General features: G+C 39.8%; 1 protein-coding gene across 1 annotated transcript in view; it reads right to left on the bottom strand.

The window, feature by feature from the left end:
* Positions 1 to 1,136: 1,136 nt before the first annotated feature.
* The window catches only part of TNIP3 (TNFAIP3 interacting protein 3), a 42,162-nt gene continuing 17,867 nt past the window's right edge, over positions 1,137 to 25,431 (bottom strand). The window contains exons 7-13 of the mRNA XM_074904393.1: positions 24,922 to 25,050; positions 19,655 to 19,771; positions 16,567 to 16,692; positions 14,358 to 14,516; positions 10,923 to 10,983; positions 10,037 to 10,086; positions 1,137 to 1,744 (exon numbers count right to left, since the gene is read on the bottom strand). Of these exons, the coding sequence (XP_074760494.1) occupies positions 10,079 to 10,086; positions 10,923 to 10,983; positions 14,358 to 14,516; positions 16,567 to 16,692; positions 19,655 to 19,771; positions 24,922 to 25,050 (600 nt within the window). The 3' untranslated portion in view covers positions 1,137 to 1,744; positions 10,037 to 10,078. The remainder of the gene's footprint in view (positions 1,745 to 10,036; positions 10,087 to 10,922; positions 10,984 to 14,357; positions 14,517 to 16,566; positions 16,693 to 19,654; positions 19,772 to 24,921; positions 25,051 to 25,431) is intronic.

Here is a 25,431-nt window from a genome sequence, read left to right as displayed (position 1 = left end):
GTTTTAAGGATTCACAACATCTTTGAGTGCGGGGTGCTCTGCCCACAGCACCGGTCACCTGCTGAGAGCTCGCATTGAATTAGGTTACATTATAATTGGATTTTCCAAAGGCACCGCATTAGCATTTTCTGTGATCTCACCCTTATTAGCCAAATCACTAACCAGGAGTAGTGCGGATGTATTGTTTTCTAGTTAAACTATCTGCTGCTATAGTGTCTGTAAGCCAGCTTCAAATTCATGCAGAGAGAAAAATTCCTCTCTCTAACAGAGACTCAGGAGTTTATTCTGTACCTAATGTTAGTCAAACTCTAATTTTCAATAGTTCATGAAAAAGCATTTTCTCTCCAGAGGCCAGTTCACTCGGTGCTTTGCTTGTGCTCTTCTTGAGTCCATACTGTGAGTTAGGAGTGTCGTCTCTTTCATCAGCGTAGGCAAAATCAGAAAAATCCTTTCCCATGGACTGTCCCCCATTGTGTCCAAAATCAAATGCTGAACATGTTTAATCCTGTAAGGTTATTATTTTAATGCACAGGCCTTTGTATATTGACAGAAATGGAAATATCCGTTCTAAAAGAAGAAATGACACAGGCAGGCGATCTCGCAACTGATGACTCTGTCTTTGTACAGCCCAAAAAGCTGTTTGTGTGAGAACTTGAACTCAGATTAACTACCTCTGAACTACAAGGAAAGCACACAGGACATCTTATGTGGCCTTATGGTGCAAAAATCTCACTTCTTTCAGGTGGAATCCCTGTAGATTCGGGTACCTGTCTCCCAACAGCTGCCCTCTTAAAAGCCTGAAAGAAACAGACAATCTTGCAAGTAGATTATCAAGTAATGCTTGATGAACACCCATTCACCACAATTTTCTGGAAATATTTCATGGTCTAAATACAATTTCATTTAAAAATCCAGGTTTTATTCTCAGGTTAGAGGTTACACAATGATGTTCAGATTCATTACAAGAATAATTTGGAAATATAAAGCCATTTTCACTGAGAAGTTAAACCCATTGAATATTTCTACTAAAATTCTTCTGATACAAATAAGTAAGTACACACAGGAAAAAAAAAAAAAAAAGTGATTACATTTTTTATATATTTCTGGGGCCAAAACAAAAGGATAGCTTGCCTTGACTCAAAAAGGGGAGTAGGCACCTTCTACCTGGCGTGGCATCAGTGGTACCCTGCTTATAATTACACAGATGTGTTAAAACAATGAAACACATTTCCTTTTTACTAAACGATCAAGAAAGAGTACAGAATTCAAGATGGTATATCAACAAATCATTCCCTGGAATCAAATAAAAAATAAAAAAAAAAAGACTATGACTCTCAAACAAAAAAATATCACAACATTATTGGGCTTATAAGCTCTTGAATTCAAACCAGATGTGACTTGTCTCCGAATCCCCGGCAATAGCCACATCTTTTCTCATAAGGCTTTTTAACAGATTCTCATAGGCAGCACAAACAGCATCTTCAGAACAAAGGGCAAAAATGCTTCCCAGCAGAGTTTAACTGGATCCTGAGGATCACTAGCCTGTATGATCTGCTTTTCTATTGTCCTCGCAGGGATTTCACCAGGCATAAATAACATGCACTGAAGAGATAAGGAGCCAGGGGCAAAAAAAGCCCAGAAATAAAGCAGAGTAACAAAGTTGCAAGACTAGCTTGCAGCCTTCGGTCAACACTTCTCCAGGTCATAGGCTGTCAGTGATGGGCTCCCTTCTCTGAAGATGAATCTGCAAAAATAAATCAATACAAATTATTTTGACATTGAGAAATGCAACTTGCTTATGATTAATTTCCCTATATTTTGTAACACATACACATGCACCCCCGGAGCCAATACTGTACATCATTACAAGTCTGTAATCAATCCAATACAAATGGCAATACATGTGAAGAAGCAAAAGAGGGTAGGGTATCATACAGTGCACTAGTAGTCTCTCTCTCTCAACATTAATCTAGTCCTGATTGTCAGTAAGAACAAACAGTAGGGTCTAATGACCTAAAGACCCGATGTAAAATCTTTCAGGACCTCTACAAAGAACAGCTGATATTCAACAGTGCTCATAGGTATACATCAGCATTAGGTGCACCCAAGAGGGTAGGTAAGTATGACAGAGGAAAGAATTAGGTAGTAGTACCTACAGCCAAGTAGGTGTCTGTGGTTCAAAGATGTGTTTGATAGTAACTCACTCGAGCTAGGAAAACAAAATAAAATTGAAGAAAGCTGTAACACAGACTTCCTTCCTGAAGTTTCAAAAGATTCTGGAAATGCTGTAACACATCGCTAGTAGCACACACAAGTGCACACAGTATTTTGCTTACAAGAAAAACATTAAGAGTGAAATATTTCCAGCAGGGCTTTGAATTTGCCTATGAGAATTGCTCTGCAGCTGCTACACAGTAACCCCATCATTCACTTCCAAACCCACAGTGCTGATGATATCCAAATGTATATGAAAGAAAACTTGATCCAAAAGGTCCACATTTGTAGAAAGCAGCAGTACCATGAATCATAGATTTTGGTGACACCTTTTCCTTGCAGGTAGCATCAGAGCTAAAATTCATGTTATTTGTTCACAAAATCCAGGAATAGCAACAGTTAGCAGACTGGTTCTCTGTACAAGGTAGATAAATACAGATATTTGTGTGTCTGCTTCATTTCATGCAAATAGCCCCTTACAACAAAAAAAACAGTAGAAAAAAACTTTTCTAACAAGAAATGTGCTTCCAAGCTTCACATCAAATGTTGACATTCATACAACAATATAATTTAGAAAAAGGAAAGAGAAGACTTGGATATTCAGACATCTCAAGCAGCTATACAGTGGGGATATCCTTCAATTATTTCTGTTCCTTCCCAGTTCTAAGTCCCACTGGGACAACATTGAGATCATCCTGCTTATGACAAGATGCTTTTGTCTCCTAAAGTTCTTGCCCAGTTGGTGCAAACCAGCAGATACCACTGCACTGCAGGCATAGTCTGCCAGAGAAGAAAAGCTAACATGATAATATGTAGTTCCCCAAAACAAAGAATGCCTTTCACCTAGGACAGCATTAACCATCCATTTGAGCAGGCTTCAGAGCCCAGCACAGAATCACAGAATCGTTCAGGTTGGAAAAGCCCCTTGGGATCATCGAGTCCATCCATCAGCCCTACTCTGCAAAGTTCTCCCCTACACCATATCCCCCAACATCTCACCCAAATGACCCTTAAACACATCCAGGGATGGTGACTCCACCACCTCCCTGGGCAGCCTGTTCCACTGTCTGACCACTCTTTCTGTGAAATATTTTTTCCTAATGTCCAGTCTGAACCTCCCCTGTTGCAGTTTAAAGCCATTCCCTCCTGTTCTGTCACTAATCACCTGTGAGAAGAGACCAGCTCCAACCTCTCTGCAATGTCCTTTCAGGTTTCAGGTTTCTACTTTCAGGTAGAGAGTGATGAGGTCTCCTCTCAGCCTTCTTCAAACTGAACAGTCCCAGCTCCTTCAATCTCTCCTCAGGATTTGTTCTCCAGGCCCTTCAGCAGCTTCGTTGCCCTCCTCTGCACTCGCTCCAGCACCTCGAGATCTCTCCTGTATTGAGGTGCCCCAAACTGGACACAATACTCCAGGTGTGGCCTCACACACACACACTATAACAACAGTGCAGGGGGACTGTCACCTCCCTACTTCTGCTGGTTGCACTATTTCTAACCAAGTCAGGATGCCGTTGGCTTACTTGGCCACCTGGGCACACTGCTGGCTCACGTTCAGCTGCTTGTCAGTTAGAACCCCCAGATCCTTTTCTTCCACACAGCTCTCCAGCCACAGCTCCTCAAGCCTGTAGCCATGCAGGGGGTTGTTGTGGCCCAAGTGCAGGACCTGGCACTTGGCCTTGTTCATGCCGTTAATGTTGGCCCACCGATCCAATCTATCCAAGTCATATACTTGGATAGATACTCCCAGAGTACTTTTACACTTAAAACACATATAACAGGCAAAGGTAAGCGGACTCCATGTAACATGGGTAGGTGGCACTTCACTGCTACTTTAAAAAGCAAATGGCATGGAGTGAATTTTTACATTGGTTCCTTAGATGATCAGTGAGGAACTAAGGATACTTCCAGATACCAGACAGATGTTTCATCAAGCCACCAGGAAAGAGAATGTTTTAATGAAAACAGCCACCATGTCACCTAGCACCAGAAGACCACCATCAACGTCCCCTTAAAATGCTTTGATTCTTCCCTATGTTTCAATCTCAAAGGAAAAAAAAATGCCAGTGTGTGTGAAGCCATTTAAAATATAACAGGGACCGAATGATGAATTTTGATACACTGTTTCATAGAAATAAAATTATCAAATCATGCAGCTGTTTAAATTACATATCCTGTTCTTCACATGAGATTTTTCTGTCTGGTAGTCTGAAAAACTACAATGTATTCTGTGATCTTTAGCTCAAGCTGACTTATAAAAGCAACACATTTCTAAAAAAGTCAACTTCTCGTGTTCTGGAGTTAGAAATTAAAGGTGTGCTAATGGCCTTTTTGTTACACTGCATCAGCAGAAATCAAGTTGTATCAGTAAAAATCCTGAAAATAATCACATTTTCATTCCCAGTGGGGATGGCAAGCTGCTAATTAAATCTGTCTTGACTAGCTGGGAGCACTGATAATTTCTGATGTAATGTATACACTGAGAACACGCTAATACCAAAAATGTTTAGGATCTGGGATTTTTTCCAGGAAAATTAAGATGTCAGTTAATTGACTTTTTTCCTGTCTGGTTTTCATTGAAGACCTCCACAAATCCATTTTTTCAGTTTTTCATTTTTTCCCCCCTCCCTACAGATGTCATTATTTTCAGTGGAAAACCGCACACTTCTCCCCCCTCTTCTTCAATTAGCCGTAATTATAACAACATTAGCAGCAAAGTAGGTACCTTGAGGGCAAAAATCTGGAAAGCAGCAGAGTATGGGAGGAAACAAGAAAGGATACTATAATGAAAGTATGTGGACACACCATGCTTCTTCTGGGCATGTGTTCATCTGGGCATCCTTAGGGCTTTGCAGGTTGATTTCTGCTTTCCCTAGGCATGCCAAGACAAGGTGGTGACCAGCTGCTGTCACCTCTCCCTCCAGAGCTACCCCTTGAACTGAGAAGTATGCAAAGGGCTTCCCCCTGTGCCTGGCAGAGCTGAACCCAAACCAAAACCATACAGTTTAGGTCTAAGAAATCCAGTAGTTATATCTGATATTCTGAAGGAGTAACAGGGGTTCTTAAATGCATGTACCGAGAAGCTTTCTGCCAAGAAAAAAAATACTGTAAGATTAGTTTTGGAAGTGAAAAAGGCAATACATGCCAGCAGTTGTGGCATGCAAAAGGGTTCTTGCTCTGAGTAGGCTTTGAGCAATAAACCTCTTTTCCAGAGAATTTTTCATTAAAAAACTGGGTTCAGGGAAAATCTCCAAAATCAATCTTTTTTTCAACTGTCTTTTCAATTTTTCACAGTTGGATAAGGAAGGAAGTCAACATAGCTTGGCAAATAAAGCGATATTAAGTACACTTGCTGGAAATCTTTCTGCCTTGCTCTTGAAAAAGATTTTAAAAATAAAAAATTTTAAAAACAAACCAAACAACAAAAAACAAACCAAAAAAACCCCACAACCAAGAACGAAAAGACTGGAAACCAGTTCCAGGAGCACTGAGTGACAGAGCACTGAGAGACTTAGGAGCTAATATCCCTCCAAAGGAGCACTGCTGGTCAAACAAGGCTAAGCTGTCGGAATTTAAGCACAGTTTAGGACTAGACTTTCTGCACAGCAAAGTACCTGGGGAGGGAGCAGCCCAGAGGTAGGCAGAAAGTTATTCTCTTGGAAATACATTGCCAGTGCAGTGAGACAATCTCTCACCTCACCATCTTAACCTCGACCTGCCTCCCATTGCTTACCTTTCCACATTGCCCTTCTCTCTTTATTGTGACCTTCAAGGAAACCCCTTTAGTTTTTTGGAAGCCTGATGATTTCCCCTAACCCTCTTCTGCAGACAGGCGGTTGTCCTGTGAGGACTACCTGAGTGGTCTTTCCCTGACAGACTGTTCTCCATTATAGCCCACCTGCAGAGCATGGCTGGACACAAAATGCTCCTGCCCATCTCTTCACCCTGACTGCTTTCAGCTGGAGTATTCCATGTTTGGGGAGATAGGGAGAAGACATACTTATGTTCACAGACAAGCTGAACTCTGGTATGAGTTATCTGAGTTCTTAAGCAGTTTAACAAGAGGTGCTACATGAAACTTTCTGGATACAAATGGGAAGAAAATGCTAGTAAAATCAGACCAATAAACCTGAATACAGCCCACACCCTCGTATTTGCAAACCGCCTGTTGAATATTTCTGGATTAAGTTCAGATCCCAGTGGTGACGTGGAAAACTGAACTCTTGATTAGATTGCAGCATGAAAGAGCAGGAGGAGAGGAACCAAGTTAAACCCTCTCCTTCCTGTGGCCATGCAGATGTACAGATGGCAGGCAGCTGCATCCTGCCATGCAGCCTGGCAGGAAAGCCACCCCAAACCATGAGCATGCCTTTAGCACCTGTTGCACTGCGCATGAGCAAGGGTGTGGAATACACGGACTCACTAAACACATCATCAAGGACAGAATTTATTTTCCCATCCTTTTTTGGAAAATTATATTTTATGTGGTTACTAGTTCTTCACTGTCCCATACAACCCCTGACAAGTCAAAGTTGCCTCCATGCCTACCAATAGAGAGGCTGTTTTTTTAACCTATGAAACCTACTAAAACTGGTTCTAAGGTCCCAAAGTCATAGGGGCCTGAATGGTTCTTTGTTAACTTTGAAGTAAACTCCCTAAAGGCAGAGATAGGTTTTTAAAAACAATCTGAGTGGGCTTTATGCAGCCAGGGGGATCATCAACTTCTGGTTAAAGAAAGCAATTCAACAATAACTATGGGCAACTGTGGACAAATAAAAGAGTCGATAAAATAATTTAAATCTTGATTACTGAATCAAAAATATAAAGAAAGGCCAAGTCTTATCCACAGAATATCTTCCTGGATGCCAGATGTGTACATAGAGCCAGTAGGTTTTATTTTATTTATTTAGGCAAACAGAGAAGTAAAAAAGTTAAGTAAATATAATCAAACACACATATGAGGCTTGCTAGTCATGTTTGGTCACCTCCACATATTCCTACACACAGACTCCTACAATCACATTTCCATGCCCTACATGAACCACGGCAGGGATAAGATACTCGAGCATGCTGTTGCATCACACTCCGAACTCTGTGTTTGAAGGGCATGCTAATGTGATTTCACAGCTGAGGACAGATCTCTCAAGCCACGAAAGTCAGCCTGTGGCAGCTCTGGGAATAGCTGTCTCTCTCTCCAGAGCATGTTCAGCCTTATGCACCACAAGGTCTACAAGGCCCTTCTCTTCATTCAGATTCTTAACTGATCCATAGATACTTAACTGTAAAACAGAGACGTATATCACTAAAACCAACGCCTTATGGTCTTTTCAGTAGGACTAAATCCTTAAATGGCCCCTAGATACTCTAGCTACAAATCAGAGACACACAGATTACTTAAACAAGAAGCATAGGGTAGCTCTGAGGTGTTTTAGTCAAAGAACTGCTCAGCACATGGCTGAACCTCAATTAACTAGCAAATTTCTTGAGAAAAAGGGAGCTGACGTAGCCCTGATAAGTAACAAGTGGTGTTCACTACTCCAAACTCTGAACAGAAACATAAGGTTTTTGCATAAAGCCATACTTCATAGCTGTAATCTTAGCAGCCCCCTTGAGCTTCACTCTCTTTATAAAGCTAAATTGCAAGGATTTCCTTTAGATAATTACCATTGTCTTGCTACTGTGGAACATCTCTTGTTCATTCTCAGTTTGGAAAGAAAGGCTTAATGGAAAATAGAAGAGTTTTGGTTTTGTTTGTTTGGCTTTTTTTGTTCATTTTGCCCCCCTATTCCTCTCATCCTCCCTGTATTCTGATGAAGTTGTTTCCAGGCTAATTAGAAAGGGTTCAAACCAAAAAGTCCCAGATCCAAACCATCACACTATCATGAAAGTTCAGTTCTGGAGGCAACATTGCTCCTCAGACTTGTGCATAAGTAATCCTCTGCCAACTACCAAATCACAGAAGTGTGGGGAAAATGAGAGACTGGAGTAGGAACTTTAGAAAATAGGATCAAATAGGATTGATCAAATTTCTGCAGCAGATTTTATTTTTAATTTTAAAAATATTTCAGTGGTCATCCTATTTCTGTAGATAAAGGCAAAGACATGTTTCTTACAGAAAACAGAAAGACAAACTAGGCTTCACAGAAGCAGCAGTCCTTTAAGACAGCCTTTGAACACAGGAGCAGCTAAGAAAAGTGGTGCCAGTCAGAAGTACAGATACGGTTACACAAGAAACAGAAAGTAGGAGATTACAGCTGGTTACAGAAGGACCTGCAGAACCTAAGTCAAATGGCAAAGCACCTGGGTGCAAACAACTTTCTCCCTCACAAAGGAGGCGAGAGAGGGAGGAAAACACAGACTGGGTACATCTATACAAAGCTGCAGAAAAAATTCATAATTCCAACCTGGTGACAATATACCTCTGCAGTTCCAATGACATTATAGCAAAGTAGCTAGAGTTAATGTAGAGACTCTCATAGATTTCAGATATCTTTAAAACAGGCTTTTTCTGATGGCATATCATAAAAAATACCAGTTTTCTGATTCATTTCACTTGTGTTCAGCTCTAAATTTACAACCTGTGACCTGTATTTTTCAATTATTCTTTAAGAAAAAATACCCAGCGTCAAAGGAAAATTTGTTCAGTTAAGGAAAACTTAAGGGTTTTCCCTAGAAACATCAATCTACTGAAATAGCATTCCTAAAGAAAACTGCTTCATGCCTAAAAGTTGCTGCACTGCTGTTTTGTTTTTCTATAATGAAGCCCTATCTCAGAAGAGATAAGATTTATTGGTCAGTTTATCACCTAATGAGGAAACGAAAGAGGAGAAATGAGACTCAGGAACTGCTGCACATACTAGCTCAATTAAACCCACCATTGTAATTAGCACTTGTACAAAACAGAACAAAGAAATTGGAACATCAAGAATAATTTCACCACATATTCTTGGAGTTCTATCTTTGAAACCTTTCTCAAAACACTTAAATGCAGATTTAATATAGATGCCTGTATATAATATATAGACCCAGGCCAGTGCCTTTTAATAGTAGAAGTTGGACTTCTGTCTGATTAATGGCTACTAAAATAACCTTTGTCTTAACAAAGATTAAAAAAGTAAGAGCCCCAAAGATGTTAAAGCAGACATCCTACACAGCGTTATGATGGGACTCATTGTGAATTCCCCTTTATGGGGACTGAAGAAAAAGAGGGAAGGGAAAAGTCTCCAAGTGTCCTACTCACTATCCCGTTGAGAAGAAGGCATTTGGATGTTCTGGACAAGGAAAAGTAATAGAAAGACAGAGCATGGATTTTAAAAAAAGCTTTTTCAGGGAGCCAGAAGTCAAGCCATATAATCAAGCAGGATGAAAGAGCAACTCTTTTTCTTCAGATCCCCTAAGTGCTCTGCCCTGGACCACAGCTGCAGTTGGTGGCCGGACTCGTTTCATTCACTGTTATAAACATCCTCCCTGTGTTCTCTGGTGCAGTAAATCACTCTGAATTTAAGTGGGAGGAACTACAAAATTAATCTCCTGTCCTCTCTTGCAGTCACAGCACCACTTTCCCTACAACCACATCAGAACCCTCCAAACAGACACCATGTAATTACGGGAAGCTCATCCTCCATTTCGGCAAGCTACGTTCCCACCCTGCCCTCTCTTCTGTGCAAATGTGGATGACAATAAAAAATAGAACGATTCCTCTGTAGCCATCATCTTCTAGATGTTACAAAACAGCTTTTGGTGATGAGTCCCTGCCACCCCATATGGTACCCACTTGCCCTGTGAAATGGCAGACCCACAAAGCACACAATCCCACAGTGCTCACCAGCAAACTTCGCTGGTCCCACTGCAGCCCAGGATGATGTTATCATTCATCTGAGATGGTATGTCCACAAAAGAGCCACGAGACATGAGAACAGAGCAAAACACAAAAATTTAGGTGTCATAATTCTCAACCACTTTTCAGAGAAAAAAGGTGGCTTAGGGGAGTTTGTGAAGGAGAGGATCTGGAGGGGCAGATTCCTACCCAGAACAATGTCCCTTTTTCCTTGTGCTCTCTGGCATTCATTTTTTGAGTGGTCTGAAATAAGCACTTCAAAACACTCTGGAACTTGTCATGATTTCAAATCCAGGAACAACCAGGTGGCACTCCTGGTTTCCAAAAGATAGTTTGCACTGACACTTGGGCAACTAGTTAACTTTGTCCATTTACATGGGTTTATTTTCAGAACAGGCACCTTGAACTATCAGAGCAGGTCAAGAATAGCAAAGGGCATTTTACCTTTAAGGTGAAACAACACCCTAAAGCCTGTATTGTGTTACCAAGGGCTTCTAAAATCTGCCCCATCTTGGCCCCCAGGTTTGGCACATCCTTTAATTTAGTCTTAGCTGGAGCAACAGAAGCTGTAAGGACAACTTTGAGAATATATTTTCTTTAGGACTATTACTAGGTGTTTAATGAGGCAAATGTGTTATCCTATAATGTGTAAGAGAGACATTTTATGAATTGCAACAAAGTTGAAAGCTGTAATATAGATGGTATTATATTAGAAACCTCACCTGTGTCACACATACACCAACCTCGGCTCTCCGAGGCAAAGCTGTCATGTAAGCACTCAACAGATAAATAACAAGGTTTATTCTACATCCCTCAAAGACCCCCACTTTAAAAAAGTGTATTTAAAATATGCTCTGTACAGCTGTTGTCTTACCATTTGCCTTGTGCTGCACATCTGGCGGAAACTGGTCAGGAGCATACCACTGATAGTCTGGCTGCACAGAACAATAAAACATTATTACAGCAATATGGACTTCATAGACACTTCAAACAAAAGAATAGTGACATGATAAGAATATAATTGTGCTGTGAAGGTTTTTTATTAGTCATAAAAAAGAGGTTTACAAAAAATCTTCTATTTGGCTTTATATTTCCACTGCTCAAGTCTTTCAGCTTGCTTCCTCTTTTATGACATGTTGATTAGATGTTGCACTGATTAGAAATATTGGTGTAAACCTTTCTAGATGCCACAAATCAAAAGAAGTATTAACGGAAACAAATCAGATTTTAAAGGGGCTAAGGAAAAGTGCACCAGAAGACACTAGCAGGCATCACATCCCCAGTACCAAAGAACTGCAGAGAAACCTGGTACACATCGACCTGACAGGTGAAGCTGTTCCAGTCTGAATACACGTAACATCTGTAACATGTTTCAGTGTGACAGGAATAACCCATTTAATAAAGTTCTCTCCCCTCCTTCCTTCCCCACAGGTTAGCACTGTGTTACTATAACATTAGCTGTTATCAAATAACTTCTTGAAAATTCTGTGGATGGGAAAAATTCCCACCTTTCTTATAAGAGGAAGTATTGGGAAGGTTATGTCCATGCAAATATAGTTTTGTCTAGGGAAATCCTGGAAGAAAGAAATACTGTATTATAGTTTATACCACACACTGTGGTAAATGAGTAGCAAATTACCACCAGAGAAAATAATTTTAGGACCAGACATTTCAGCTGAAACTATATTAAACTGTCAATCTGGTTTAAGTAGTACATGCAAGCTTGTCAAATTCCAGGTAATTGCTGCTTAAAATTAGTTAAACTGGGAAAATAATTCTTGTTTTGCAGAAACTACTCTGACAAAATCACGAGTAGTCCCAAGGAGACTCTTAGAGATTTCAAGTTGTAGGGAAGAAATTTTGTAGACTTCTAAAGAAGCTTTGCCTAAATTGCGATGGCAGGATGAAGCTGTAGATTCAGAAAATAGATTTAACTTTTATGTATGGTGGCATTCGTAAGTTACATAACAGTAATCACTCTCATACACTGTCAGGAAAAAAGGAGGTAGCCTATTTTCACTTAAATTATACTATCCACATCCACAGGTATTATTTACTAATTCTGTGCTTGTGAGCAAACAAAATAGGCTTTGATACAAAGCAAGACTGCTTTGGTTTAAGTACAGGTAGTTTTTCCACTTATGGCTCAAAATACACTTATTTGCACTGCTTTTCTGAGATTCTAATGATTTTTCTGTTCTCCGATCTACTCTTCTCTTTCACATGTACTTACACTATGCAGACTTGAATGAATTTCAGAAAAGAGGTTTATTTCATGTCAGACTAAACAAAATGTTTCTACTAACAATGTAAAAAGGAATGAAAAGGTGTAAGATATTAAAAGAATGAAAAAGCAAAAGCACAGACTAAACACACAGGATTACGTACTTTAACTCAGGACACTCATTAAATTCTAACACCTTTCTTCATTGCTAACAAATTGCTCAGGGAGGTATCAAAAGCTCAGAGCAGCAACACTGCACTCACACAAAGAATTTCAAAGAAAACTCCGAATGAAACTGGGAGTTACAAAGCAACCAGTCAAACTGACCCCAGCACTCCAGCAGGAATGGCAAAGTTGTAAACCCAGTGATCCCTCGCAGAATTAGAAACCCAGATGATGAAAGTTCAGGGAGAAGAGCCAAAATAATCTGGGACAGAGTCCAAATTGCAGTGAAAAACATTCTGCAATACTTCCAACTCTGATAAATAGGCAGATAAGCACACTCCTGAAGCATAGAAATGACTTGTTCGACCACAGCTTTTCTGCTGGATTGCTACAGTCTGAAAGACTTCTATGCATTTTGCAAAAATTCAGCTCTAATTTCTCAAATAATGAGCATCTTTCCACATGTGACAGCTTTATAACCAGAAACAGATATTGTGTATTTAAAATTACATTCACCATGTTTAAATGTATTCTCACTAGATTTGAATAGGCACAGCTCACTCATATAACCCAAAGCACTTCAAAAATATTATTCTTTGAAGCAGTATTTTCCTTGAAATGGGTAACTCCCCCTCACACAACCTGCCCTAGAGCAAAACTATTCTTCAGGTGGAGCAAGACAGGACCCTGTTGTGTGCCAGGAAAAGAGGAAAATTTCCCATTGTGTTAGCCACACTCAGATACACTTCCACTTCTATTGATTATTTTTATTTTTTTTTTCAATACACAGGCTTGCTTGCGAAAATTGCATTCCTAAAGAATTCACAGTCAAATGTCCTAACTCTCAGCAGAACCTTATGCCTTACGTAATCCTGTTTCACAGTAGCACACCAGAAGAAAGATACTACTGGGTACGAGCAACAGCATCTGGGATTTCACCCCCACAGTTTAATAGCAACGTTGTGAATCCTGCCCATAGCTTGTCTGCCTGCCCCAGATGGAAACCTGGGATAGTGCAGTCTGGCCTCAGCAGCATTGCCTGATGGCAGGACAGTTACACTACTTATGAATACAGAAGCCATGAGTGAAGAAGGAAAGTCATTTTCCAAAGACAGGGCCGGAGAAAGAAATACCCAGTGTAAGGCATGGAAATGAGACACATTAGTGAACAAGCTTTCTTAGACTGAATAGAAGGAAGAGACCAGAATAATGCTGACACAGCTATGTTTTCATTTTTGTCACTACCATTTGTATTGAAGGTCCACAACTGGGATCCAGAGAGCAGATCCATATTTATGAATTTGGGTAACTACATAGATACAAAAGGCTCTGAATGTGTATTGTGCAAGTAAATTAATCTAAGAAATCATCAAGAGTCTAATCAAACAACCTTATTTTTTTAATTAAGAAATGACCACCAGTATCACTGAAAACAAATGTGAAATAATCCCCTTTTTCTTCTTAGTGGTATTGTAGATAACTAGTATTTGCCAAAGTATAAGTATATAATTAAAGTATAACTCATCAGCCACACATTTAAATTTCTGCAATTTTTCCTCTTTATGATCAGATTTCTGTTGGTTATGCTTTGATTTGCACGTGGCAGCACTCTGCAATTCAGTACCAAGGACCCTGGAACAGCAAGGAAGAAACAAACAAAACTATCAAGAGAAAATTCAGCATTTTGGGGCAGGTAGTAAGGGAAGTAAGACTGTACAGAGATTACCAAGACTGTTCCAGACTAGGGCTAATTCTAAACCCAGCACAAAATCTTGATCTGGAACCAACAATGAACTAGGAAACAATAAATATGGTTACTGGTGAGGATGGCGCTGTGATAGCGCGAGGTTATTCTCCTGTGGTCACCATGCTGTGAGAAAATCACTGCCCTTGTGAAATGAGAGACAGTGGGAACCTTACTGAGTGCTGTTGTTGCTCATGTGCTCTGCGAGATGCTGGATGTACTCGAGGATCTTGATAGTGAAGAACCAACCCACAACGCCCATAATTAATGCATGGTGAGAGGAAGAATGGAGGTGGGTAGCTGGGCCTCTCAGACTGTACTGGGAGGTCTTTTGTCTGTCAAAAAATAAGAAAAGCAAGAATAAATGCATTAGCAGTGGGATATGATGACCAACAGGATATTCATGTACAAATTCACCAGTAAAAAGCAATGGGGAAGCAACCCTCCTCTCTCAGCACTGGTCGCAATGCTGCTCGTTTAGCCCCTTCAAACTGTTCATGATTTAAAAAATTATGTAAGAAAACTGACTTGTGCCACACCAGTCTTTTACATTTTTTGTGAGAAAATACTGGTGTCAAGATATGGCAAGCACTTTTCTGGGTGTTTTCTATTTTCAAAAAACATTACTCACAGTAGCTTTCAATAATTTGAAGCAGAATTACATGGACAGGCACTTGCATAACAAGAAAAAAAAATAATTTTGGTAAAGGACCAAACTTGATGGCCTCAAGATTTGGGTATGCCTTTTCTTAGACCCATTGTGTCCCAGCAGAGTCAACAGGAATTTGCCTAAGGACAGAGCAAGGAGGGGTAAAAGCTGACTAACGTTCTATGATTCTATTCTGAGTCTATGAGTCACAACTAAATAATTTGACTTAAGAAAACAAACTAATAAATATTCTATACGGCTCCTCTCAAGTTTAAAATCCTTCACAAGCTCTGCCTAATGAAATCCCAAGGCAGAAAGAGACAAATAAGATCCTCTCTAGTGTAAACTGCCAGTGCAATGCAGGGACAGTCAAGCTGTATATATTACACAGCACTTGTACAGCCCCTTGGGCGTGTTGTACATCTGCCGTGCTGTTGGCATTCCTCTTAGTTCAGAGCAGCCGGGGAGGAGTGGGAAAGGCCTTTTAGCCCCATTTGTAGTCCCCCTTTTCACTGTCACTGCTGGGAGAGGTTCTCACAGCACCCATTGACTGGTTGGGGTTGTGCAAGAAATGTATGTAGTCTTTTACAATCTCTAGGCAACGCAAAAATACATAGGAAGAAGGTGTGTTTGAGTACTCTGTCTCCTACAAAAGGATTTCTTTACCTCACTGACTCAGGAGTGGGCTGGTGGGTGGGGGAAATATACCTGAAAGTTACCGCATGCAGTGCTAACAGATTTGTCCAAGGTATTTCTATATGCTTGGGATGGCCTGAGTGGCAAATCATGGCATTCCCTCTGGCATTACTATTTTTACACTTGCATGAAATGCTTCCAAGCACCCGTAAAAGCACTGACAAGTCTGGGGCCATACTGCAGCAGGGCCCAGCACTGGCCAGGATGCCCAACCTGCTCTCCACTCCCACTGAAGCTGATGGGAGTGAGGGGTGCTTGAGAGCATCTTGCCTCTGGTACTATTGCAAGACCCTACTAGTATTGATGCATAGGTTGGTTGAGAGTAAGCTAATACTGAAGTTTCTGTTTCACAACAGTGTTGGGGAGGACAATAAATCATCACAGAACATTTTGGTAATCGGCCATTCTTCTAAAACATTGCACAATTTTGTCAAGACAGGAAACCTCAAAATTTCATCATTTTTAAATGGGCATTGAGAAAGCTCAGAGTTTTGCACGCCATGATTTTACTATGGCTTCCTGAATGTCTGTGAACAGAATACTGACACTACTGTGGAAAGATAAAAAGGATGTTGCAACAAAAAATTATTGCAGCGACTGTTCAGCTAATTTGGATGGAGACAATTTTTTCCCTCAGTGATATTAACATTACTCTGTAATTCCACTGCAGAGGTCAGGATTAATTACAGAAGCTTTTTATTTCAAAAGTTGGTTTGATGTTAGAACTCTTATATCAAGTGCCAGTGAAACAATCAACAGCTCCCTGGATTTGTTTTTGGTTCAGCCCCCTCCATTTCAAGATACATTTAAAGAGTTTTCGCAATAAATACTCCCTTCATCTACTTAATTTGGAAGTCATCTCTAATCATTTCTCATCTTCTTACTGCATTACTTCAGAATGATTTCATCCCAGGTGGTGACCTTATATAAAATCCAATGTCAATTAATGGAAGCCAGAAAGCCTTGGGTTGCATGGAAAGTGAGAAAATAAAAATAGAATACACATGTTCTGGCAATGGTAACTTTCTTTTGATTCATACCTGAGAGTTTAGTTTATTCAGTTGTGACTGTAATCTCTCATTAATTTTCTGCAATTCTTCCTTCTCCTCATTAAGTCTTTCTCTGTCAGATCTCTCCTTTCTGAAGTCTTCTTCATATATTTGTACCTGCAATCATTATAACCAAGCATGTGTATTTCAGTAGAACCACAATGGAAATTTTCATCTGCTTTGTTGTTTCATTGCTTTTTAAACACTGGCCAAGCAGCAGGGTGCTTTCCAAAGGGATCCGTCCTCTTCACAATCCTGCAATCAAAAGTTTCCCTCATCTTTTTGTGACAAACACAAAATGACAAGCAATGGCTATTCTCCAATGGCACCCATCAATCAAAGCTGTCTACAGCTTCAGTATTCATAGATCTTTGTAATTTAAAAGGTGGATATCGGTTTTAAGTATTATAAATAAGAGAGCAAATACTAAAGACATCAACCTTTTTAAGAGATAACCAGGTGCAGGACAAACACTTTACCAACATTTTAACCTAATTTCTCTTCAATTATGAGCACTTTTAACTCCCTCCTGTATCTCAGATGCAAGCAGTTAGCATCCTGGTGGAGATGGGAGGTGCTAGCACAGTACAAAAAACTGACTTCTAGCATGCAGTCTGACAGAACGTTATCACCTTATCCAACCTAAAGATGAGCCACTATCATGAAATAGCGCGCTGCCTTTTCATAGCCCACTGAACACAGTTGGCCTTGAGCCTGCTTTGCTTTACGCCTTGTCATAGTTGTCTGCAGCTTTACCTTACCCGCTGTTAGGTGTCTAACCAAGGTGTGGCCCAAAGGACTAATCTGTGAAGAACAAGTGATAGTATTTAGAGCTGTGGACACATAGTAATGACCAGAAGCCTTGGACTAGTCAGGACTGTCAAGGAATTTGGACCTTAACTAGAGCACTGTAGAAGAAAAAAAAAAAACCTGTAGGAGGCTATTGTGCCCCAGAAGTTAGCAGCTGTCTGTGAAAAAAATAATTGGCCCATGTGCCTTTTGTCTGCAATATAGGATCTCTAACTCATCCTCTCAAACTGCAGCCAAAAGAACCTATCCGCCCCAGTGTAGAGGCAGAGGGGAATGTTACACACACAATTCAAAACGGAAATACAGAGGTTTGACCTTGTTCCTAGAAGATAAACTGCCTTTCAAATATTAAAGAATGCAGTGGCTTAGCTCTTTTTACATCGCCAGGAATCATAATGCTTCATCCCATCAAAAAATATCTGACCACCCCAGGCACAGGCACTGAGCGCACAGATTCAGAAGCAAAACAGAAGTCTGTAAATTAATTGGTGCTAAGCTAACTGGCTTAAGTCTTCAGCTAATGGGCAGGCATCCACCTGGTAAGAAGTTCATGGCACTTCTACTGACAAATATCAGCAAAAGCACTTTGAGGTGGGAACCGCCACCACAACTTTCAGAAGTCCTTTCATGTCCTCTTGGTCGGTCACTAAATCCCGCTGACACTCTATTCCCAAAGAACTTGCTTGCTATGGCTTATGTGGCCCATCATACAGATCTAGTTTTCCTTTTGCTGGCAGCAGCACTATGACTTCATAGGACTAAAGAAACGTTAATACCTCAGGGGAAGAAAAAAACCCGACGCAAAGTTCTATAAATTATTTTTGCAACTTGCCTGTTGCAGCTAATTTTTGCAAGGGTTTTTTGGACCCGTCAGTGTTCCACCCTATATATAACCCTCTTCCTGAATAACACTGTGTAGAAGGAGAAAAGGCTTTCTGTGTGGCCATGTGGGGACTCAGCTCCTGACCTTCTGAAGCAGAGGCAAAGCTGTCACTTGCAGAAATCTAGGCCACTTGTATCCCTGTCCACCTACACACTTCTCTCCTCAGTATTTCCTCATTTCTTCCCTCCTAATACCCTCTCTCCTGTCCCACCTCCCTCCCACTCCCCAGCTGCACGATCTGCTGAAGCTGCAAGGGAACCACTTTGTCACACTTTTGCCATATATTCTTGTTGTCCTGAGAAAGAGGGAGACACCTCCCAAGGAATGAATGCCTTCATCTCTTCTGTCGTGGCCAGGGATGGGCTGATGACAGCCAAGCTCTGGTGAGCCTCTGTCACATCACTGTTTGTCCCAAGAGTCCCTCCTCTGTACAGTTAGAGCCTTCTGCTCCATTTCGTGCAGAAGGAAGTCTGGACTCACTGTACTGATTTATGCAACTAGAAAAAGACATTCATAAAATGGATACCCCATGAGAATTCTGAAAAAAAAATTGGTTTACTCTATTTTATTGTGTAGAATGAAATAACTCATTACTGTACAATCAAGTGCAGGATTTTATTCTCCAGCATGTGGCAAGCATTACATTAGAGAGCAAAATCTGGCTCTGCTGTCAAACGTGACAGAAACAAGTATTTTATTCCCATTGAATAAAATTCCCATTCTGATCACATCCATTTGTGTGTCAATAATGTTAACCCTAACACTGTCCAGGATGACAGACCTAAAATGTAAAATTATCTGAAAAGTATCATGTTTTTAAACAGATTCTTTCATATGGAAAGAAAAAAAGTGCACAAAACACTTGAACTGCTCACAACAAAGATTTTTAAAAAATAAATACACTTCTCTATAATGATTGGTATGCAGGTTACGGATGCAAATGTTTTACCTCACTTTGAAAAACTGCAATGCCAACACTAGTTTTCCAAGACTAGGATTCTTAGATAATTCACTAAACTTTCAACTTCTGAGAAAAAAAGGAGCAGAAGACACAATCAGTAACTCATAAAATTTAGCATTCCCTCTGGATGAAATTCAGCCCCTAGCAGAGAGCTGACAGGGCATCTTCAAGAGTCAGAAGAGACATTCTGCTACTTCGAGTCCTACACAAGTCCTTGCTCCAGTCCTTTGGAAGGACTCAGTTTCACTTCATGGACACTGTTGTGATGACAACATCTTAGGAAACACCATTTGAATGGGCTACGGCTAAATTGGTTCTTCCTTTCAAAAGCTCTACATAGGAAGTCTACCAGGCACAATTCTTGGGACAGAGGGCAAAATAATGCTGTATAAAAGCCACCCAGGCTTACTTCCAGCTGTTCTCACCTGTTGTCTGAGAACTTCGAGTTGGGTTCTCATGTCCTCAAGGCTGTTCCTGTCACCCTTCTCTGGAGGAGTCCCAAGAACCAGTGAATGCTGCTTTTTCAACACATCCACAAGGGCCTGCAATGTCAAAAAGCAAAATTACTCAACAGAGATTCACTATCTAAAAAAAAAATCCTCTAAAATTAATAGAATGTTTGCTCTCTAAAAAACAGATTAGAGTGAGTCACAAACTTGGGGAGGGGTTCCCTTCACTTGCAAATGCTTCAATTATATACACTGGATATAAAGCCCACGGATAACACATATGCATGACTAGGTCCAAATTTTCAGAGTCCACACTACATCCATGAATTTGAGACAGTGCTTTTACTCATAACCATGACCAACATCTACCTATGGAAATCACAGCTGCAATTCCCATTCACAAACACCATTTCCCTGTGCAAGTCAGAATTTGAGAAAACAAAAGACAGGTGTCTGAAGTCAGCTGAGGCCAAAACCAAGCAAACAAAAAATCCAAGAACATAACATCAATATTCAAAGATGCCCAAAAAATGTGACTACAGTGAAGTCTGACTGAAACTTTTTTTGCACTAAGAGTACAAATTTCTTCAACTGGAACTGAAGTAAACCCTCTGATTGAGAGTTATGTAGTCTCTATAGCTTGTCACTAGAGGGAGTTATGAATACATACTAGACTGGCAACGTTCTTACTCTATTTCTCAATTTCTGCCATAGTTCTTTGCAGATTTTATTATTTTTAACAGTATTACACAGCTCTCCCTTGGAATGGAATAATTTTTAAATCACTCTTACACCTCTCTGTCTATAATCATACACTACACATATATACATTTTTTTACTCTAGAACAAATACCATTCAGTACTTTTAAATGTCTCTCACATAAGATTCAGACTCATCTAACTTCATCCATTTTATAAAGTTCGATTCCTGCTAATGATCCTCAGCTCTCCCTTGCTGTCACACTCTATTCATGCCAAAAGGGAAAAAGGGAAGATAATCTGGGGGCAGAAGACGCAGAGGGGGAAGTGGCCAAGCAGAAGAGCCAGTATTTAAAGTAACCCAAGAATTAGTATTAATTATCAGGCCAACAAAAAAATAAGAAAAAAATTAGCACTTTCTATAAAGAGCGCAGAAGAGAAAAAATGGAGGCTTTTAATCTGATGAACTACTGTCCCTAAGAATTACACAGAAGAGAAATTGATGTAATAGTGACAAAGTTCATGTGCCATGTCACTACATAAGTAAGGTTGAACATAAACACGTGAGGATGAAAATACAGATGCCTTACTGATTAATCCTTTTGACCCTTTGAGCCACTGCTAATCTGTTTTAGGTTATGACTTTGCAGTGCTCTGCACAAACAGTAAAACAGTAAAAATGAGTTTCACATCGGCATTTAGATTGGGCATGGATCACCAGCGGCATCAGGAGTCAGTGAAGTCTGACAATATCGTGGTACGTACGATACGTTCCTTGGCTGACTGCAACCCAGATCCTTTCCCAGGCACGTGGTTTTTTAAGTGTACCGCTGAGGTCAAAGATGAGTGAAACACGCTTTTCTTCTTCTCCCTGTCTATTCAAGACACATCTCAATCTTGCTGACAACCACAGAATCACGAGACTCATTTGGGTGGCAGGGGAACTCTGGAGCTCCAAGTCCTTGCTCAGAGCCCTGTCAGGAAGATCAGCTTGCTCAGGGCCTGTCAACTGAGTATTGAGCACCTCCAAGGAGGGTGATTTCATGGCCTGTCCAGACAGCTACTTCTAATATTTGACCACCCTCAAAAACAAAGGGCTTCAGACGCCCTTAATCAAAGATAACGGAGTGTTCTTCTTCCTTCACAACATGCAATTTTCCCAGTCATCTGCTGCACCCACTTCTTATATGGATCGGTCTTCTGTTAAAACTCTTTCACTAGGACATATCATGGCCACCCTGACGTTAACATATGGTAATGCACCTTTACAATTTAAGTATGTATATTCTTAAGCTGTTGATGCTTCTCCTAATTCTTGAACAAATGACACTATATTGACTATTTTTCTTGCAGCTCACTTCCTAGAATCACATCATGATATAGACATTAGGCAATTCTTCAGGTTTTTTTTATTTGATTGGGTTTTTTATGATTTTTTTAAACTGCATTTGGAAGCAATACTGTGAGACCCCATTTTATCATTTCAAATAAAGTAAGAAACTTCAGTATGAACAAAGCTGAATTGGTTTAGGGTCATACTAAAACCAGATCAAAATCTTTGAGTAAAGATTGTAAGAGACATTCTGAGAAGTGCTAGGTAAGAAGGGTGGGGGTGGGGGGTGGGGAGAAACATTTTGTAATGTTGCTATTAGATCAATAGCAAATTTTTGAGAATTACGTCATTATAGGAGATTTGGGTTCCCAAGTATAAGATGGAGACTAGACACTACTAAAGCTAATACTCAAAGATATAACTGGAGTATTTTTCTTTCAAAATTCCCATCACTCTGAAATGACAAAAGGTGGGGCTGTTTTAGAGTCATCTATAGAAGAAATTAAGATATTACTGTTCCACTGGTTTTAAAAAACAACTGAGAATAAAGTGATCATGAGACACTTGAAATTTAAAGTAAATAAGCTATTTAAAATATGTGACTAAGATTGTAATTTCAAATTAGAAAATCTGAGAAATGACAAAGAATTTATAGGCAACTTCTATAATTGGTCCTGTACACAATTTTTTCAGATCATTTGGTTGTTCCTGCTTCATTAAAAGTCAAAGTATAAAAAACCCCAACCAAACAAACCACTCCCCTGCCCCGCAGAAAATCATATCTGAAGGAAGCTGAAAAAATTGTATAGGAAAATGCTCAAGCGACAGCTAGATGAATAATTTCAAGAAGAAAAATTAAAATGCCTTTAGGGACTGGAGAAAGGATTTCATCCAAACAAAAGCTACCACTGTGGCAGTAGCAGGATGGCTAACAGCAAGGAAGATGTACCAGTGAGAAAGAAGTCACAGCTCACTGAGTTAAACTGATCTCAACTTAATGTGGTGTTAAATAGCATTCATTCAGAAATACTGAGAACTGAAACCTGAAATTGCAAGACAAGGAGCACAGAGGTTTTCTGAATTTTTCAACATCAAAAATGGAACTGTATGACTGAAAAATAACACTGCTTGGTTTCCAAAGCTATGAAAAGGGTAAGTGGTTCATGCACCTAGAAACCTCTTAATCTAACCTCAGGAGTGTGTTAGGCTTGGGAGGAAATTTTGAAGAGAATTGCCTTATAGACATAAGAAATGGGATTAAGTAAAGCACTTTTTAATCTGATGTCTTTCATAAAAAACAGACTTTCTTTTCAGAGGAAATACATTAGAGCTTATTAGTCTATGTTTAAATAACAATTGAGATGGCACTGCAGCAAAGTTATGAAATAAATCTGAAATTTGGCTTGTACTTGAACTCTATAGTGAACAAGGAAACAGCAAGGAAAGCCAATAATCTTGGGATACAGGGTTGCAAACTATTACAGCATTGCAACATCCCTTTCATGCTGCAGACATCAAAGTAGTATCAGATCAGACTCCATACTTTGGATACTGTGGGTATTGGATGAAGCCAAAAGTAAAAAGGTCAATGTACTTAAAGTAAAAAGGTTAATGTACTTAGAAACAAGTAATAGTATCTTCCATAAACTGAGAACTAAGCGATTTAAAATAACCGAGATGAAAAAACATGCACATTAGTAGGCATAGTTGTATTTTAAAAGACCAGAAGAGCTGGGTCAACTTCGCTAAATTGTCCTCCAGTGAAAATGCAATTGCGTTCTGTACCTATAGGGAAAGAGCAAACTCCCCTGAGAGCAATTGTATTTTCACTAGAGAACAGTTCTACTTCACGCAAGGAGTGAAGCAAATCTGTTCGACACTACTACCAGAAGAACAAATGACTATCATCTGGCCAGAATAAATTCAGCCCAACTGAAACAGATGAAAGCATCTAATGAAAGAGGGATTTCAATTCCAGAACAGCCTTCCAACAGAAACACAGTAGAAGGAGCTTAAGTATTTTTAAAGAAAAAGTTGTTTGATTTCAGAGAATTTGTAAGAACTTCAAGTCACTGAACTTGCAATAGCAGGGGACTGTACTTAAAAAGGCACGGAGGGTCCCTTCCAGTCTTACGTGCATTCATGATACAAAATTTGAAGGATGCAAATACACAGAAGATCAGTAAATTACTCATGGGAAAGATTGTTATATGAAGTTGATGTTTCATTTAAAAGAATGGTTTATTTACCCATCTGAATTAGTTCCAACCACGTCATAAGACAGCAAAATAAAATACTGAAATAAGTCGTTTTACAAACAGGACCCTGAATGAAAGTTACACTGAGGGTTTGAGCAAGTTCTGTCAATGCATTTCAAAAAGAGCTAGAGATCATATGGTTTTGTCAGATTTTTTAATATGGCAACATCACTGTTTTGCCTTGACTTTAGCACATCATGGCCCTTTAGCTTGTGCATCAAAAAGTTACACAGCAATGGTAACTGCAGTGCATTTCCTCAGGAAGTGTTTGTGGTTCACCATGAAATACAAAATTGTTAGAAAACACCCACTGCTTTATGTGATCTTTTGATTAAACAAAGTTACATTTATTACTTTCCCTTGTTAAAAAAAACAACAAAAACAACAAAAAAAAAAAAAAAAAAAAAAAACAACAAAAAACAAATCCCATTTAGCTACTTTATGGCAATTTCCTCAATGAGACATATATACACATAAAACTTATATATGTATATAAAAAGATGAGAGTATGTCTTGTGAAGAGAAGCTATTATTCTCAAACACAGAATATATGTAAAACAACAGTTTTTAAACTGTCTGAATTTTTTTTAATCACAGTGTTTCACTGGATGCAGATGAAAGCATCTCTGTACCATTTCCCTTTTGTTCTAAGGAGGGAGAATGTACAAAGAGCTTAGCACAGAGAGGTTTCACAGGAGAAGCCGAAGACCTTCTTAACTTTTCTCTTGACAATGCAACCCTACTACCTGCCCAGAACTGCATGCACAGGTATTAGCTAAAGTCAGTTCTTGCTTGTTTCCCCAGCTCCCGAATGGTGATCATGAGTTTGCTACCATGGACAGGTTGTTCACCCAGGATTGAAAAAATGGGCAGCTGGTAGTGTCACTGCTTGACAACAGAGACCTTAGAATTAAAGGAAGAGGTCCTGCTCAGTGTCTCACTCTTGTTCATACCTTATTGAGACGGCTTATTTCACACTCATAGTGTTCTTTCTTTCTGATCATTGAGGCGTTCTTCTGCTTCAGGAGCTTGTTCTCTTCCTTCATTTCCTGGAGAGCTTCCCTAAGGGCCTTTGTTTCTTTCTGGGATGCAAAAATACAGAGAGATGCTGCTGAAATGCAGATGGAACCATTTTTCAAGAACAATTTTCAGAGTATCCGCTGTCTGGCAGATGTGGTGCTTTTTTGTTGTCCCAAACACAGCTGGGAAGGGAGGCAACAGGAAGGCGGATGGTTAGTAAAACCCAGATATGATAAAGTCTGCTGAATTCATTTTGACCACTCACCATATGATGAGACAGAGACAACATATCAGACTAAATCTCAGCTTTCTAGTCTGCAGTTGCACAAAGGCATGAGAAAGCTGGCAGGCCAAGTAGGTCAGTACCATACAGATGATTAGCCCAGACCTGCATTACTCTTATGTACTCCTAGTGTAAGGCCGGAGCTCAATGCTGGAGGGGC

The sequence above is a fragment of the Athene noctua genome, chromosome 4, assembly GCF_965140245.1.
Source record: "Athene noctua chromosome 4, bAthNoc1.hap1.1, whole genome shotgun sequence".
Classification (NCBI taxonomy): domain Eukaryota; kingdom Metazoa; phylum Chordata; class Aves; order Strigiformes; family Strigidae; genus Athene; species Athene noctua.
This window is presented reverse-complemented; position numbering and strand designations above follow the sequence as displayed.